Source organism: Metarhizium acridum, assembly GCF_019434415.1.
Source record: "Metarhizium acridum strain ARSEF 324 chromosome Unknown scaffold_1, whole genome shotgun sequence".
Lineage (NCBI taxonomy): Eukaryota > Fungi > Ascomycota > Sordariomycetes > Hypocreales > Clavicipitaceae > Metarhizium > Metarhizium acridum.
The window spans coordinates 2,875,272-2,889,090 of record NW_027094015.1 but is presented as its reverse complement, the minus strand read 5'-3'; the positions used below and the strand labels follow the sequence as shown (position 1 = coordinate 2,889,090).

Below are 13,819 nucleotides of genomic sequence, written 5' to 3'. Positions count from 1 at the left end.
GCAGAGTTAACATTCATATAACATGTCGTACAACGTCAGGGTCGTGTCTCGTATTTGCATGTGAAATGAGACGTCAAAAGTGCTCTCGAGTGTAAAATGTGCACGCAGCATCATTAGCAACGACTCTTTGGTACGTGGTTTGTATGTGGTCGACGGCACGGGAGTGTCGGGCCATCGGAATCATTCCGACATGTGAAAGCCAACGCCACTTGGAGACTCCATCCCGAGGCAACATTGTTCAGACTTTGGATAAATCCCGACGAAATGAAACCTTGAAATAGGCACGATTGCCACCATGACGGGCGAGAAGCACACCATGTGAACCTGCCAGAAATAGAAAAAAAGAAATATTGCGTCAAGAACCACCAGTTTTCACCAGCCCATACCAGGACATTTTTCTGTTTTGCCGGACTCGCGTCTCTGTCTCCCACCAGGCGGTTCTGACCTCAACACCATGACGGCGGTGGCCCTCGACGTCGCGCAGCTCTGGTCGCAGCTCGTGGCCACACACGACCCCTACACAATCGACGTGGTAGGGCATCTCGCGGTGCACCTCGTGTTCTGGTGGCTCCCCTGCGTATTCTTCGTGTCGCTGGACGCCCTGGCGCCGGGCTTCTCGGCGCGACACAAGATCCAGCCGGCGCCCAAGCAGCCGACGGCGGCGGAGATACGGCAGGCGGTGCTCGTCTCGCTGCGCAACCAGGCCATGGTGCTGGCGGTGCAGGCGGCCCTGGGCTACGAGTCGGCGGCGAACGGACGGCGGCCGGCGGTGCGCGTGGAGCCCGGGCTGCCGTCGGCGGCGGAGCTCGCGCGCGACGTGGTGCTCTGCGCGGCCGGGCGCGAGGTGCTCTTCTACTACGCGCACCGGCTGTTCCACGCGCGCTGCTTGTACCAGCGCTTCCACAAGATTCACCACCGCTTCACGGCGCCCGTGGCGTTTGCGTCCGAGTACGCGCACCCCATGGAGCACCTGCTGGCGAATGTGCTGCCGGTTGCGCTGCCGCCGATGCTGCTGCGCACGCACGTGGTGACCATGTGGGTGTTTGTGGCGTGCCAGCTTGTCGAGACGGCCACGGTGCACAGCGGCTACGATTTCCTGCGCGGGCTGGCGAGGAAGCACGACCGCCATCATGAGCGGTTTAATGTTTACTTTGGCGGCATTGGCGTGTTGGACTGGTGGCACGGGACGGATGAGAGGGGCGGGCCGAAGGCGGGGAGGAAGGTTGATTAGAGGGGAGGAGGAGGAAGAAAATGAAGCCGGCTTGTCTTGGGGTGTACATGTACGACGTTGTATGTCTGGTAGCTGGACACCTCTTGGGCTGAAATTGGCATTCAAAGTACCTGGTTATACACTACCAAAACCAAAGAGAACAGAAACAAGAAGAGACAAAGTAAAGCGAAATTCCATCATTTGCTGCCATCTGCAGGTATACATGACCGCCGTCTTTACTGAGTCTTTTGCGCGACAGGCTTAGCTCGAGACGGCGTGGCCGAGAAGCGCAGATATGCAAACACGAGCAATCCGCCGACGATGAGCGCGGCAAAGTTGCCTAAACATGGTAAGTCTCGGGCCATTCACATGGAAATACATGTATAGCATTGACGCAAAGGGACACGTTGTTACTCACTCGCGACAAACTTGCCCACGCCGCCCGTCAGGTGGACAGCCTGCAGGACAATGCTCTGCACCAGGTTCAGAATGCTGGCGATGAAATTCCATACGGTGCTGAATGCGGCATGGATGACGGCGTAGATTGTGGAAAGGACCGAGGCGAATAGCTCGTAAATGGACTTGAACAAGTCTGACACGGCAGACGTGAGAGCCATATTGCCGGGCTGTGCAGTATTTGGATGGATGTGGGATGGGGATCAAGGTGTGTTGTTGACGACTGTGCAAGCGTTGCTCTGCACTTTTACAAATGTAGTATTCGCGCGACGCATTGCAGCTACTTATTTATTTCTCCCCAGAGTGCAATCCGACTCGGGCCGCCAACAATCCAAGAATGAGGGACTACTTCATAGTGACGTGGTTGACTGTGATTTTGGTGTTGAACAGTCGATACATCTGTACTTGATGGCCTTGTATGGCGGCAGCGAAAACGGTGACGTCACGAGATGGCAGGTCGCAGGGCTGATGGCTGGCGAGCCTGAGGCATTGTGGTCGGGGGGCGTTTGAGGCGGTCAACTGTGCTCAATCTTGACTTCGACGTTCAATGTTGGTTGGTTGGCTCCTGCCGCACCAGACCGCCACTGTCCGTGTTCCCCGAGCTCGCTGGCATTTTCTATCCCCTTGACGCCTGGCATGCCTCTAGCCGTTTTGCCTTCCCAATGTTCCCAAGTAGGCATGCACAAGGGACGCCACCACTGTCGCCCGCTCTTATTTTTGACCTAGTCCTTAATTTAGAAGATCCTTGCTTTGCCGTCCTTGTACTGGGGAGCCAACTTGGGAATGGCGCCGAAATTGAGATATACTTGCATGGATAAGGATGATGTTGCCTGGGAGAAAAGTGATGAGGAGGTCGAGGCGTGGGAGAGATCACTCCTGCGCAACTCGGACATGAACCGTGCCATAGGCAATCTCATCTTAAAATACAGACCTGGCAAGGCCGTGGTGCTTCACAGACCGATCAGAGGAGGGTACAACGTATGCTACCAGCTAGAATACGATGATGGTTCGTCGGCTGCCATGAGGTTTCCTCTCAAAGGTATTTGGATAAGAGTGCCTGCCTATTCATGGCAAACGAACCCACAACGACGTTACTAAAGCAAAACAGGCGTTGTCAAATTCCCCGAGGAAAAGGTCAAGTATGAGGTGGCTACAATGCGCTACGTCGCGGCAAACACCACTATTCCAATTCCCAAAATATATTATTATGGAACTGGAGCCGAGAATCCTACTAGCCTTGGCCCCTTTATCATTATGGATTATATAAAACATGACAGGACAATGTCGGATGCTTTAAAAGACCCCCTTCTTGGACCCGATGAGCCTCATGTCTTAGACGCTAACATTAGCAACCAAAAACTCAAATTTCTCTACAGACAAATGGCCGACATTCTACTGCAGCTATCTACCCTTAGATTTTCACACATAGGCTCGTTGGTCCAGGACAAGGATGAGGCCGTCTCTGTTTCGGGACGGCCTCTTATCCATGTTTCGGGACGGCCTCTCATCCAGAACATGAATTCCTTGGTAGAGCTCGCCGGCGTCGTCCCATCGCTACTCCCATCAAAGAGGTATTCTACCTCTACAGAATGGTATTCCGCTATGGCCGATATGCATCTGGCTCAGCTAGCGTTTCAACACAACGACGCTGTTTCCGACGAGGACGATGCCCGCGATAAATACGTAGCTCGCCAGCTGTTTCGACGACTAGCATCCAGTGGCCAACTTGCACTTGGATTAGTCCCCGAGGATAAGCACTACTGCGAGTCAACGTTTCGACTGTTCTCTGAGGATTTACGCCCATCTAATGTCCTGATTGACCAACATCTCCGCGTGGTAGGTGTCATAGACTGGGAGTTTGCCTATTTTGCCCCAGCACAGTTCTCCGCTGACCCGCCTTGGTGGCTGCTCTTGAAGAGCCCAGAGGACTGGCCTGACGGGTATAATTCGTGGATGGAGGCATATGAACCACGCCTTAATACCTTTTTAAGCGTCTTGGAAGAGGAAGAGAAGAAGACGCGGACTCCATCGTTCCCTGCGAAAGGCTCGGATTTGCCCCTTTCCCAACGAATGCGAAAGAGCTGGGAGAGCAAAACGTGGATGGTTAGTTACGCAGCCAGAAATAGTTGGTCTTTTGACTTTATCTTTTGGAGATACTTGGATCACGCCTATTTTGGGCAAAACGAGGATGGAGATTATCAGACGAGACTGAACCTTCTTTCGGAGGAAGAGATTGCGGCGATGGAAGCTTTGGTCGAGATAAAAATGGAGGAAAGCATGGACAGGAAGCTCGTCCATTGGGAACACGACAATGCTGTCGCCCGAATGGCCAAGTTTATGCTCTAAAAAGCTTGAGTTTTTTGCATTGAACTGTATAGTTCACAGGTCCTACTCCAAGAGGAGCAGAGAAGCAGAAAAGGGTGTGAGCCGACAGTTGTTAAAGTGGGATTGGAAGGGCTAGGTTCTAATTATATGCTCTTTACAGATTAATAACGTTTATGAACAAAGTCGAAACGCACCGGGAATTATCGGTCGACGGTCCGTATCTCGTGGGCCGCGCCAGCAAATCGGCCATTAACACCGTCTTCCATGGCAATTATGAGGGGCCAATTGACTTGCGGAGGTCGGGCTTGGGCCTGGTAATGGAGCAGTGACAAGAAGACAAGGATTAATAAAAGAACGTCTTACGTTATGCCCAGGAAGGGGCAGCGGGCAGGTCGTGAAATCGCATACCGAGGCGACACACGAGCACCTGGACCTCGGCGCGGGCGAGAGGACTAACTCTCAGAGACTGCATTTCCATTTCGCAAATATACAAATTAAAGTTAGAGTTAGACAACTGCCGCGCGAGGCAGAGAGCTTGCCGGCACATTTACCGTGCAATCGAGGTTGAGGTAACAGTGAGAGGCTGCACCAAGCGGCAAAAAGCGATCGCTAGATGGCGCCGCCAGAAAGGAGCAGCGGGGAACTTGACATGATCCGTCCAATACATGCATCTCACATGGAATCCAGGTCCCAGAGTGCTTGACTCAGTACCACCAAGTCGGCGGATCGTAGGCAGAAGCCCCCCTTGCCTTGTCATTGCTCGGTGGGGCTTGTCATCGGCTTGTTCTGTTCTCTATGAACTGACCGATGGCGTCGCGATATGCAATAGTATAAAGACCCTGGGGATTATCAAGCGGACTTGGTCCAAGTTGATAGTCGCAGGGGCTGTAGTTGAAGCACTGCCAGGTGCTGTTGATTGTCTATGAAGGTCCTGCCTTGCATCAAGGATGTGCTACTTACTATACTATGAGTACTGCGTGCTCATGCCTGCGCAGCTGGCAGAATGACCTGTCCTGTGCGATATTACACAAATATCATAATAATGGAGTTGCCTGCTCATTAGTTGCAAGCAAGCAAGGCGGCAAGGCTCCGAGAAGGAGGTGGGGAAAAAAACAAGGCTTTTGTGGACTGGACTGAACTTCGAGAACCAACTTGGCATTTCAACAGCCCATTATCGAGGTCGAACAAGAACAACCGAGTATCTCTCTAGCTACGCATTTGGCGCCTTCTCCCCCCATTTCATTTGATCCACGCATCCCCTCCCGTCATGCAAGGCTCAAATCGGCTAAATTCGTTGTAGATTCTCGGGAGGGCTCGGATTTCGGCATCCTGCACTAAGGCGAATCTGCAAAGTTCAGCCACAAGATGGCAGACATGGATGCACGGAGAGACATTGCTCGAACAGAACAGAAGGCTGCCAACTTTTTGGCTGTTTCCGCCATCGATGGGCCACCAGACCCGTCGTCTTGGATCCCCGGCCAGAGAAGCGAGGCGCTATCCATGCAATCCATGTTGATCCACGTCGATTCCAGGTCGGTTTTACGGGGCTGGCTAGCTGGCGACGAGCCCATTCGTCTCTCTCCATCCCATCTCGACTCGAACCCGCCCAACCCCGTCGCCCATCAGCACATCAAACAGCTGACTAGGTCGAATGAAGCAAATTTATTAGTAGTACTACCACAGGCGGCAGCACCCACATGCTGGTATCAATTCGTGACCTCGGTGGACTCGCCGGTCCAAGTCGACCTAATGCCAGTCATTCATGCATTGCACTGACCCAAGGCTGTTGTTGAGTGTGGCGCCCGACAGGGGGAACTCGCGCCATGGCTGATTGACTCAATTCCTCAACCCTCCTCTTCTCTGCATCCACAAACTTGCAAGGCGCCACCACCAAAACGGATCGTGACGATACAAGGCCGAGGTCGTTTTATCAACATTGCCTCCCTTGGCCATTGCATCCGGCCCCGAATGAATTGACAAGCCAGCGCCCGCGACAGTTGGGACTGTTCTGCTGTCCAACAATGTATTCAAGTTACCAATTGGTCTGGGTTATCGCTGCCACCATCTTGCTCTTTCTGACCTCGTTTCCCGCCTTGATAATTTTCTTCTGCTCGCTATGCGTCGTTCGCCGGAAGAAGGATCCTTCTCGAAACTGGTTGCTCTGGTTTAAATCAGGATTTATCTTGTTCTCATTGTAAGGACCATCTTTTCCCCCGCGCCCTTGCCGTACCACATGACTGCCGAACAAATCAAGAATCGAAAATTGGGTTTCTGGCCGCCTACGGGAACACATAAGGCAGAGAGAGTGGCACTCTCACGGTTTTTTTCTTTTTTCTTTTATACTAACCCATGGCCAGGGCCGGCTTCTCCTGTTTCATCGTACATTTATTCGCCGTCCTCTTCTCCGATCTCTATCTGCCAAACTCTGATTCCATCCACTCGAAAGACATTCTACCTGTCCAGGTCGAATTTGATCTCCTCGGCACCGTACTCACGAACTTCTGTGACATTTGCCTCATACTTGCCATTAGCGGACTCGACAAGGGCATCCTCATCGCGCACAACACAGAACCGAGCCATGGCGATGGCGACGTGCTACCCGGAACAGTCCAGCTCGCTGATAAGATATTCCACTTCTCCGTCTATGGACTCGCCGGTGTCCTTTTTATTCTGAGCATCGTCGCATTTTCTATTGGCCAACACCTCTATTGCACCTTTGGTTTGGCCAGCAGCCGTATCGGATATGACCACTCCTACGTTGGATCATCGTATAGCCAGATGGAGTTGGGCAAGGCATCCCACCTCTTGTCTTTGACCATGTATTGTATGGCTCTGGCTGTTGTGGTGTGCATCTCTATCAAGTCCATCGTTACAAAGATGCGCTGCCGAGGAGACAAGCGTGTTGCAATGGTATGTTGGCACAGTGACGTCGCTGAAACTCTCATATCGCACCTCATCATTCGTATTGACGTCTTGTTCTTCCACCTGCAGGCATGTACGTATCTCATTGTATGCGATTCGCTCCTTATATTGCGCAATTCCTACATTGTGGGCTTTGCTTTAGCATTCAAACCTCGCGACGGCGCCACCAACACACCGCCTTCTGTATTCACCGTCATAGATGTGATTGCAGATACCTGGCCGGCCTTGGTGATCTTCTGCGTTCTTTTCGCCCTCGGCTGCAAGAAGCGCGGCCTGTGGTCTACGAAGCAGCCTTATACACCAGGTCTCCTAGACGTCACACCTCAGCAAAGCCCTCGGAGCTATTCGCACGGTACTAGTCAGCCAAGTGAAGCAGACCTAGAGTCCAATATGCAGGAACCCCAGATGCACGAGATGCCGCAAGTCACGTCCCGCGAGCACATTCTGCACGAACCGATGCCTCGGCACGAAATCCCACGCCGCCCAGTGAATCCGCCACCACTGCAGGGAGAGCAGCAGCAAATACGAGAAACGTTGGAAGCTGAAGGCCAAGATGATTCACCCCCCGACTATTACAGCGCTCGCCACCAAGCTCCTCCTCAACCCGTGCCCCAACACGCATTGCCATTCACCCCCGTCGGTGCCGGCGAGGAAGAAGCACAAGCAGGTCCGTCGTTTGCGCTACCAGTGCAACGAGGCTACGATGGCGTACCACTGTCTGGCTCACCGCCCCCTCACGCGGACGCCATGGGGCTTTATCATCAAGCAGACGGGAGAACACCGCAGTCGCAGCCTTTGCCATATAATGAGAAGAGTTGAGGTCATGAGAAAAAATACCTTTCTTTCGGCATATATTTCTATTGCCACACACTGTCTATTGGGTTATGGGTGAATCAGAGCAGCGGAGTTTGAGGCGTTGGGCAGTACATATTTTTGCATGGAGTATACACAAAGGGGACACCTTATGTTGAACGATTAATTTCCTACTAGAAACATCATGTACACACATCTATGATTTAGCCTTGAACTCGATCTAGTCTACGTCTTCGGAAAACTCGGGCGGTGCAACATACGGGCCGTCTGCGCCCATGGTGCCAGCGACATACCTGAACGCGATTAGCATCGAGACGGTTTTTCTTCATTTTTTTTTTTTTTTCGCGGTCAATAGCACAAACTTTGTATGGCTGCCCCTGGCAGCTAATTGGCCTTTGCCGTTGGTGAATGTAACCGTCGTAAATGCGAGCGTCTTCCCAACTACGTCCATGTCAGCCGTGTGCCTTTACTCGCAACAAAACGCCCGAAGCCCCGACACGTTGGTTCTCTTACTCTTCTCGCAGATGGCCGTCCCCTTGAGGACGTCGCCTGGATTCCCACCAGGCGCAAGATACGTCACTAACATGCCGGGAAGGAAAAAACAAGACGAATCAGCCACACTTATTCTCCAAGATTCCCGAGTTTCCTCAGAGGGCCTTCTCACCGTTCAAGTCTGTCGAGACACCGGTCGCGAAGCGGCCTGTGGACGCAACGGCCAGCGAGCCCCCGAGATCGACTAGACTGGCGAGCGTGCCCCCGTGTATGGTGTTGAGGCGGTTCTACGATGGGGGCTCATAAGCATGCTGTTTTTTTGTTATGGACGGGGAAATTTCAAGGAAGCAAGGCGAAATCGGAGCTCACCGTGTGGTCTCTGTGGATGTCGAGCTCGAAGTCGACACGTCCGGATTGCGCGCTCACAACGCGGAACTGGAACTTGTTAGTTGGTGAGGGGGGCTTTATTTGGATTGACCTTACTCTTGGGCCTAGTAATCTGTGTGTAAAGAGTCAGAGGCTTTTTTTTTTTTTTTTTTGGTGTGTGCCAGACTTGGGATACGGTGCCGGGCTCACCTCGGTTCCAGGCCCGAGTCGGCCATGAATGACCGCATCACCTGCGGGAAGTTAGCACCGTTCGTGATGTGAGATGCGTGTGGTGCACATACGGCTTTTGTGAAAGCAGTAGGGGTTAATTTCTTGGCCATTGCGTCGGGGCGGCTTGTGGTGGTGGGCTGCTGTACGGGGGAAGGAAGAGGGTTGAGGTCGGTCCGTTCCTGAGCTTCTGCGGGTGAAGCTGAAGGAGGGTGGTATCCGCTTCTCGGGGGGCCCAGGGACGGAGCCCCTGCGTACCCGGTACTTCGGCCGGCTGTTGGGATCGGAGAACGAATAAAATCGAGTTGGGGTGAGCGGGTGTATCTAGCTGGCGGCGGGATTTTTATTTTGGCGGTGCTGGGTAACGGGGCGGGAACCAAGGCGAAATAAAGCGAAGATGACGACTACGTCCTGTAACTGATGGCAAATGCTGGAGTTGTGGAAGCGGCCTAGAATATTTGTTTGCCAACACGCTTATTGATACTGTCATCTATTCACTGACTATGGCCACTGGATAGAGTGTGTGCTTCTCCGCAGTAGCGCGATGACATGGGAGAAATAGAGCACGGTTTACTTGTGGTGGAGGAATTGAAGCCCACCACATGGGATGAGAAGATTGTTGCATCAATTCAAGGTACAGGCAAGTGTTGGCGTTGGCGGCACCAGCTAGGAAGAAGCGCGCGCTAAGCATTTAATTCTCCGACCATCACCCGAATGCACGCAGCCGTAAACTTTGACCTACCACGACGTTTTGAACCACATTCAGCTTTACGCACTCGCTCGCCCGGCCGTCCTTTCATGGCCGTCCTTCCCACCGGCGGGCCTCAACTCAGCTTATGATGATATAGCTACACGGCATATTTTTCCCGACGGACTGGTCTCGCCGCCGCCAACATGTCCGTCAACCCAGCGCCTTCGCTGCAGCTCGCAGACTACCTCGAGAAGCTGCCTGGGACCACCTTTAGAAAGCTGTACCAGCAGCCCTCGACGGCGTTTGCCATTTTCCGGCGCATGCTGCCGCATCTAGGTACATTTTCCCTCTCGTCTTTGGAAGCTGGGCTGCCGCTGTTCTATACACCATGTACTCGCTGCTAACTCTGTCACGCTGGCCCAGCCAAGACACTAGTTATGCGCATCCTCTACATGCCCAAGCCGATGCCTCTCAGCGACCTCGACCTTTGGGTGAAGCCAGACGCAAAGAGGTAAAAAACCCGCCCCTTATCCCAACCAAACCACAAGGTTCCTTTAGCAGTGACACCCTCGAATCTAAAACCGGAATGCCAAAACAGACAGCGAGACCATGCCATCTCGACCCTCAAAGGCCTCCACATTATCCAAATCTCCATGCCATCCAAGGAGAAGCCCCAGGAAATGCAGCTGACGACCAACTTCAAAAACTCCCTGCGGCTAGCCCTCACCGGCGGAGGCGAACACAACTCGTTTGGCGTGCCGTCGACGCTCCTCGTCCCCCCCGAGATCGACACGGCCTTCCTCGACCGGTACGCGCGCAAGAGGTGGGAGGACATTCTGCACTTTGTCGTCTCCAGCGTCGGGTACAAGAGCACGGGCGACGTGTCGGGCCCCAACAAGAGCGTCAAGGAGCTCCTCATCGCGGGCAGGCTGGTCGACCGCCGGCCCAACGGCAGCATCGGCATCACGCAGGCCGGCTTCACGTTCCTGCTGCAGGAGCCAAACGCGCAGGTCTGGACCCTGCTGCTGCTCTGGCTCGAGGCCAGCGAGACCAACAAGGCGGCGGGCCTCGAGACGGTCGACATGCTATCGTTCCTCTTCGTCCTGGCGAGCCTCGAGCTCGGCCGCGCCTACGACACAAACGCCCTCACCGAGCAGCGCAGGAACATGCTCCCCTCCCTCCTCGACTTCGGCCTCATCTACATCCCGCAGCACAAGCGGTCCATGTTCTTCCCGACCCGGCTCGCCACCGCCCTCACCAGCGGCGGGGGCAGCCTGCGCACCATAAGCGAGGGCGTCGCCGCCGCGACCGCCGCCGCGGGCCCTTCCTCGCAGTCTGGCTCGGGCTCGGGCGGAGCGGGCGGGCCCCTCGGCCCCTCGGCCGACCAAAAGGGCAGCGTCATCGTCGAGACCAACTACCGCATCTACGCGTACACCCAGTCCACGCTGCAGATTGCCGTCCTCGCCCTCTTCTGCAAGCTCAACATGCGGTTCCCCGACATGGTCGCCGGCCGCGTGACCCGCACCTCCATCCACCAGGCCATCAACTTCGGCATCACGGCCGACCAGATCATCTCCTACCTCGCCGCCCACGCGCACGAGCAAATGCACCGCACCGCCGCCCTCGCCAACAAACCTATCCTGCCGCCCACCGTCGTCGACCAGATTCGCCTGTGGCAGCTGGAAAACGAACGCATGAAGACGACGGGCGGCTTCTTGTTTCGCGATTTCGAGGACCACAAGGAATTCCTGGATACGGCGCGGTTCGCAGAGGAAATTGGCGTCTTGGTTTGGAGGAGCGACAAGTCGGGCATGTTTTTCGCCAACAAGTACGAGCAGATTAGGGATTATTTGAAGAGCAGGAAGCGTATCGAATAGGCGAAGAGTGCTTTTGCTCACTAATATTTCCCAGGTAGAAAACAGCCTTGTACTTTTGTACTTTTTCTGAAAAAAAGGACAAAAGAAGAAAAAACTGGGAGCGGCGTTTGGCGGGTTGGATATAATATCGAGGGACACTATATACAGTTGACGGGCTTAGATGCAGCAAAGTCTGCCTGCCATCAACAAGATCTGAGCATGAGGCCTCAGAATAAAAAAAAACTGAAATTAGTTAGCAGCATGATTACCAATGCCTGGTCCCCTTTTTTTACACCTAATATACACCGCATGTCTGCTTCTGCCCGCGAAGCAAAGCCATCGTAAGCAATACGCATCCTTCTAAATTTACAACGATACGCCCGAGAGCCAACTAGACCAGCCAGTTTCATGAGATATGCCGATATGATGCCGTCGCCAAAACAAAAGGAAGCCGTGTAAGCCCGTTTTTTTTTTCTTTTTGTTTTCCCTTGAAAGAATGTGACAAAAAGTCGAAAATCCAATACCAATCCACTGCCCAATCGTTATTCAGACAAGAAAGATGAAACCGATACAACCAATTGTTCATCTGCTTCCACCCGGCAGAAGAAAACAAGTAGCGAGCGAGAGAGCCAATAACACTCCAAACACACCAAAAGGCTAGTCTCCAAAACAAGCTTTTAGCCAACAAGCGTTCAGTATACGGACACTCCACGGCCCGGAGTAATGCCAACCGCCCCTGACCTTGAGTTTGTCAACTCATTGATTCTTGGTTCTCGTCGTTTGTCGTCACTTTCAAAGCGATTACCCACACGGGCAAGAAGGCCGTTCTTCTGGCCTTTATCATACGGAAAACATCCACCTTCAAAGCGTTGATAAAGAGCGTAGTAATGCCTGAACGACTCTTGAGCCTCTTTTGTAGTGCACTCCGACTCTAGATACTGGGATATACGTTGGTCAACATCATGTTCATCCGGTGGACGTGGTATGGAGTCGTACGCAACTGTTGGTAGAGCTGATGTTGTGTTTGACGGAGCGAGATACGTCAAGCGATCAGAAGATGCCGGCGACGGCCGAGCTGGGAGGGGCAATCGCGTCTGCCAGCGGCCCTTGGTGTTTTGTGGTGGTGATGAAGATACATGTAAGGAGCCATCATTAAGCATTTTGGTAAATAACCTATCACGCCGTCCACCATAGCGTCCAGCCCAGTACATTCCGTCCTGTGCCTCGCTCTCCGATTTTCGAGGAGAGATATTAGCAGGAGAGCTTGGGCGAGTATCGTTCCCAGGAAAGTGTACTAGGGTCGACTCAGAGGATCGAGAGCTCGAAGCACTCAGTTCAGATTCGTCTGGGTGCGGGCGATCAAGGTTGGGACTCTGGATGGCGGCCAAGCCCTTTCTCGAAAACGGCTTCTTGAGTTCTTGAAGCACCGTCAGCGCCATCGACATGTGCCATTTTCTCATCGACCTAGGAATGGAAGAATCCGCATCATTTTCTAGCTCTTTCAAAGGCAACTTGTTTTCAGCAGTGTCAGCCGCCGACTCCGGACGCGCAGTCAGGGTATACCTGGGGAGCTGCTTCGACGACGACCTTCTTGAAAGCGACAAGAAGGCGGACCTCTTGCCCAGCGACGCCTTGGAAGAATTATTTGTCTGTATCCGAGTAAGAGCGCTGACATCCGACTCCACAACCGTCGGGCTCGCGGACGGAGGCTCCGTAATGGGGAAGCTTTTCGAGACCCGTCGAGACTTCCGCGAGGCAAGCGAGTCCGAAGAAGAGCCCGGGTTGCATGTCATGTAGCTTCGGTTGCCCTCGCAGTAATCGACCCAAGCTGTGCCCTGCAAGGCTTCTGTTGTACTGAATCCCGATCCGCCCAAATGTTGAACAGGACCAATTGGTGCTGATATGACGGGTCGTTTTGTGTGTGTCCGTCTGTGCATGATGGTGTATTGACGTCACTCCGAATCTGCCAGGGGTTGAATATCCGCCCTTGAAATTCCTATAGTAGGCGACTGAGGTTATTTTGTTTTTTAAAAGGAAAAGCAGAAGGGAAAAAAAATTAAAACTTGAATTGTTTCTGGCCTCACATCCATGGAGTGCTGTTGAGATGGCGTTGTTTTTAAGCAAGTCAAGACAATGAGTAGCAGCCAAACGGGCGCGAACATAGAACAGAGCAAGCAGACTATCGTGTTCGGCTCGGCAGGACACGCACCTGTCTACGCCTTGATGAGCACGACAATCTTCGCCGTGGCGTCAATGAAGAAAAGTGTTTCAGACGACGTCAAAAGTGTTTGTTTACGAACAAACGGCCGCCGTTGAGCACGATAGCCGCGGGCGAGGTGAACAATGAAGGCGGGTGCTGGAAGCTATGGTAATTCTTGCAGAGATGATTGGGGAAGGGGGGAAGAAGGAGGGAAAAGGGAAAAAAAGAGGCAACATTGAAACTATCAAATGGCCGCAGAG

General features: G+C 53.3%; 8 protein-coding genes across 9 annotated transcripts; 5 read left to right on the top strand and 3 right to left on the bottom strand.

The window, feature by feature from the left end:
* Nucleotides 1-454: 454 nt before the first annotated feature.
* Nucleotides 455-2,059, top strand: J3458_000847 (uncharacterized protein; the record flags this gene model as incomplete). The annotated part of the gene is made up of 1 exon (XM_066116372.1): nucleotides 455-2,059. The coding sequence occupies one exon, from the start codon at nucleotides 455-457 to the stop codon at nucleotides 1,229-1,231; it is 777 nt and encodes a 258-aa protein (XP_065978254.1). The 3' UTR covers nucleotides 1,232-2,059.
* Nucleotides 1,447-1,827, bottom strand: J3458_000846 (uncharacterized protein; the record flags this gene model as incomplete). Its single annotated transcript, XM_007812964.1, has 2 exons — nucleotides 1,447-1,550; nucleotides 1,629-1,827. The coding sequence occupies 2 exons, from the start codon at nucleotides 1,825-1,827 to the stop codon at nucleotides 1,447-1,449; spliced, it is 303 nt and encodes a 100-aa protein (XP_007811155.1).
* A 186-nt stretch (nucleotides 2,060-2,245) lies between the features above and the next one.
* On the top strand, nucleotides 2,246-4,525 carry J3458_000845 (uncharacterized protein). Its single transcript, XM_007812963.2, has 2 exons — nucleotides 2,246-2,705; nucleotides 2,775-4,525. The coding sequence occupies exons 1-2, from the start codon at nucleotides 2,450-2,452 to the stop codon at nucleotides 4,010-4,012; spliced, it is 1,494 nt and encodes a 497-aa protein (XP_007811154.1). The 5' UTR covers nucleotides 2,246-2,449; the 3' UTR covers nucleotides 4,013-4,525.
* Nucleotides 4,526-5,720: 1,195 nt separating this feature from the next.
* On the top strand, nucleotides 5,721-8,167 carry J3458_000844 (uncharacterized protein). Of its 2 annotated transcripts, none has more exons than XM_007812962.2 (2): nucleotides 5,721-6,185; nucleotides 6,349-8,167. In XM_007812962.2, exons 1-2 carry the CDS (start codon nucleotides 6,013-6,015, stop codon nucleotides 7,730-7,732), a joined length of 1,557 nt encoding a protein of 518 aa, XP_007811153.2. In that variant the 5' UTR covers nucleotides 5,721-6,012; the 3' UTR covers nucleotides 7,733-8,167. The 2 variants fall into 2 exon arrangements, with proteins under 2 accessions (XP_007811153.2, XP_065978253.1); XM_066116371.1 differs by having other exon boundaries at nucleotides 5,721-6,901; nucleotides 6,983-8,167.
* Nucleotides 7,947-8,925, bottom strand: J3458_000843 (uncharacterized protein; the record flags this gene model as incomplete). The annotated part of the gene is made up of 8 exons (XM_007812961.2): nucleotides 7,947-8,019; nucleotides 8,089-8,167; nucleotides 8,240-8,305; nucleotides 8,391-8,505; nucleotides 8,588-8,653; nucleotides 8,702-8,717; nucleotides 8,795-8,835; nucleotides 8,887-8,925. 8 exons carry the CDS (start codon nucleotides 8,923-8,925, stop codon nucleotides 7,947-7,949), a joined length of 495 nt encoding a protein of 164 aa, XP_007811152.2.
* Nucleotides 8,926-9,706: 781 nt separating this feature from the next.
* On the top strand, nucleotides 9,707-9,907 carry TFB2_2 (RNA polymerase II transcription factor B 52 kDa subunit; the record flags this gene model as incomplete). The annotated part of the gene is made up of 1 exon (XM_066116370.1): nucleotides 9,707-9,907. One exon carries the CDS (start codon nucleotides 9,707-9,709, stop codon nucleotides 9,905-9,907), a length of 201 nt encoding a protein of 66 aa, XP_065978252.1.
* A 249-nt stretch (nucleotides 9,908-10,156) lies between these two features.
* Nucleotides 10,157-11,380, top strand: TFB2_1 (RNA polymerase II transcription factor B 52 kDa subunit; the record flags this gene model as incomplete). The annotated part of the gene is made up of 1 exon (XM_066116369.1): nucleotides 10,157-11,380. One exon carries the CDS (start codon nucleotides 10,157-10,159, stop codon nucleotides 11,378-11,380), a length of 1,224 nt encoding a protein of 407 aa, XP_065978251.1.
* Nucleotides 11,381-12,290: 910 nt separating this feature from the next.
* Nucleotides 12,291-13,296, bottom strand: J3458_000840 (uncharacterized protein; the record flags this gene model as incomplete). Its single annotated transcript, XM_066116368.1, has 2 exons — nucleotides 12,291-12,297; nucleotides 12,356-13,296. 2 exons carry the CDS (start codon nucleotides 13,294-13,296, stop codon nucleotides 12,291-12,293), a joined length of 948 nt encoding a protein of 315 aa, XP_065978250.1.
* Nucleotides 13,297-13,819: the final 523 nt, after the last annotated feature.

Excerpts from the sequence above, each read along its gene's own strand:
- J3458_000844 (XM_007812962.2), top strand. The coding sequence starts at position 6,013 with ATGTATTCAAGTTACCAATTGGTCTGGGTTATCGCTGCCACCATCTTG. Across the intron at positions 6,186-6,348 it reads GGATTTATCTTGTTCTCATT|GGCCGGCTTCTCCTGTTTCA; the intron begins GTAAGGACCATC and ends ACCCATGGCCAG.
- J3458_000845 (XM_007812963.2), top strand. The coding sequence starts at position 2,450 with ATGGCGCCGAAATTGAGATATACTTGCATGGATAAGGATGATGTTGCC. Across the intron at positions 2,706-2,774 it reads CATGAGGTTTCCTCTCAAAG|GCGTTGTCAAATTCCCCGAG; the intron begins GTATTTGGATAA and ends AAAGCAAAACAG.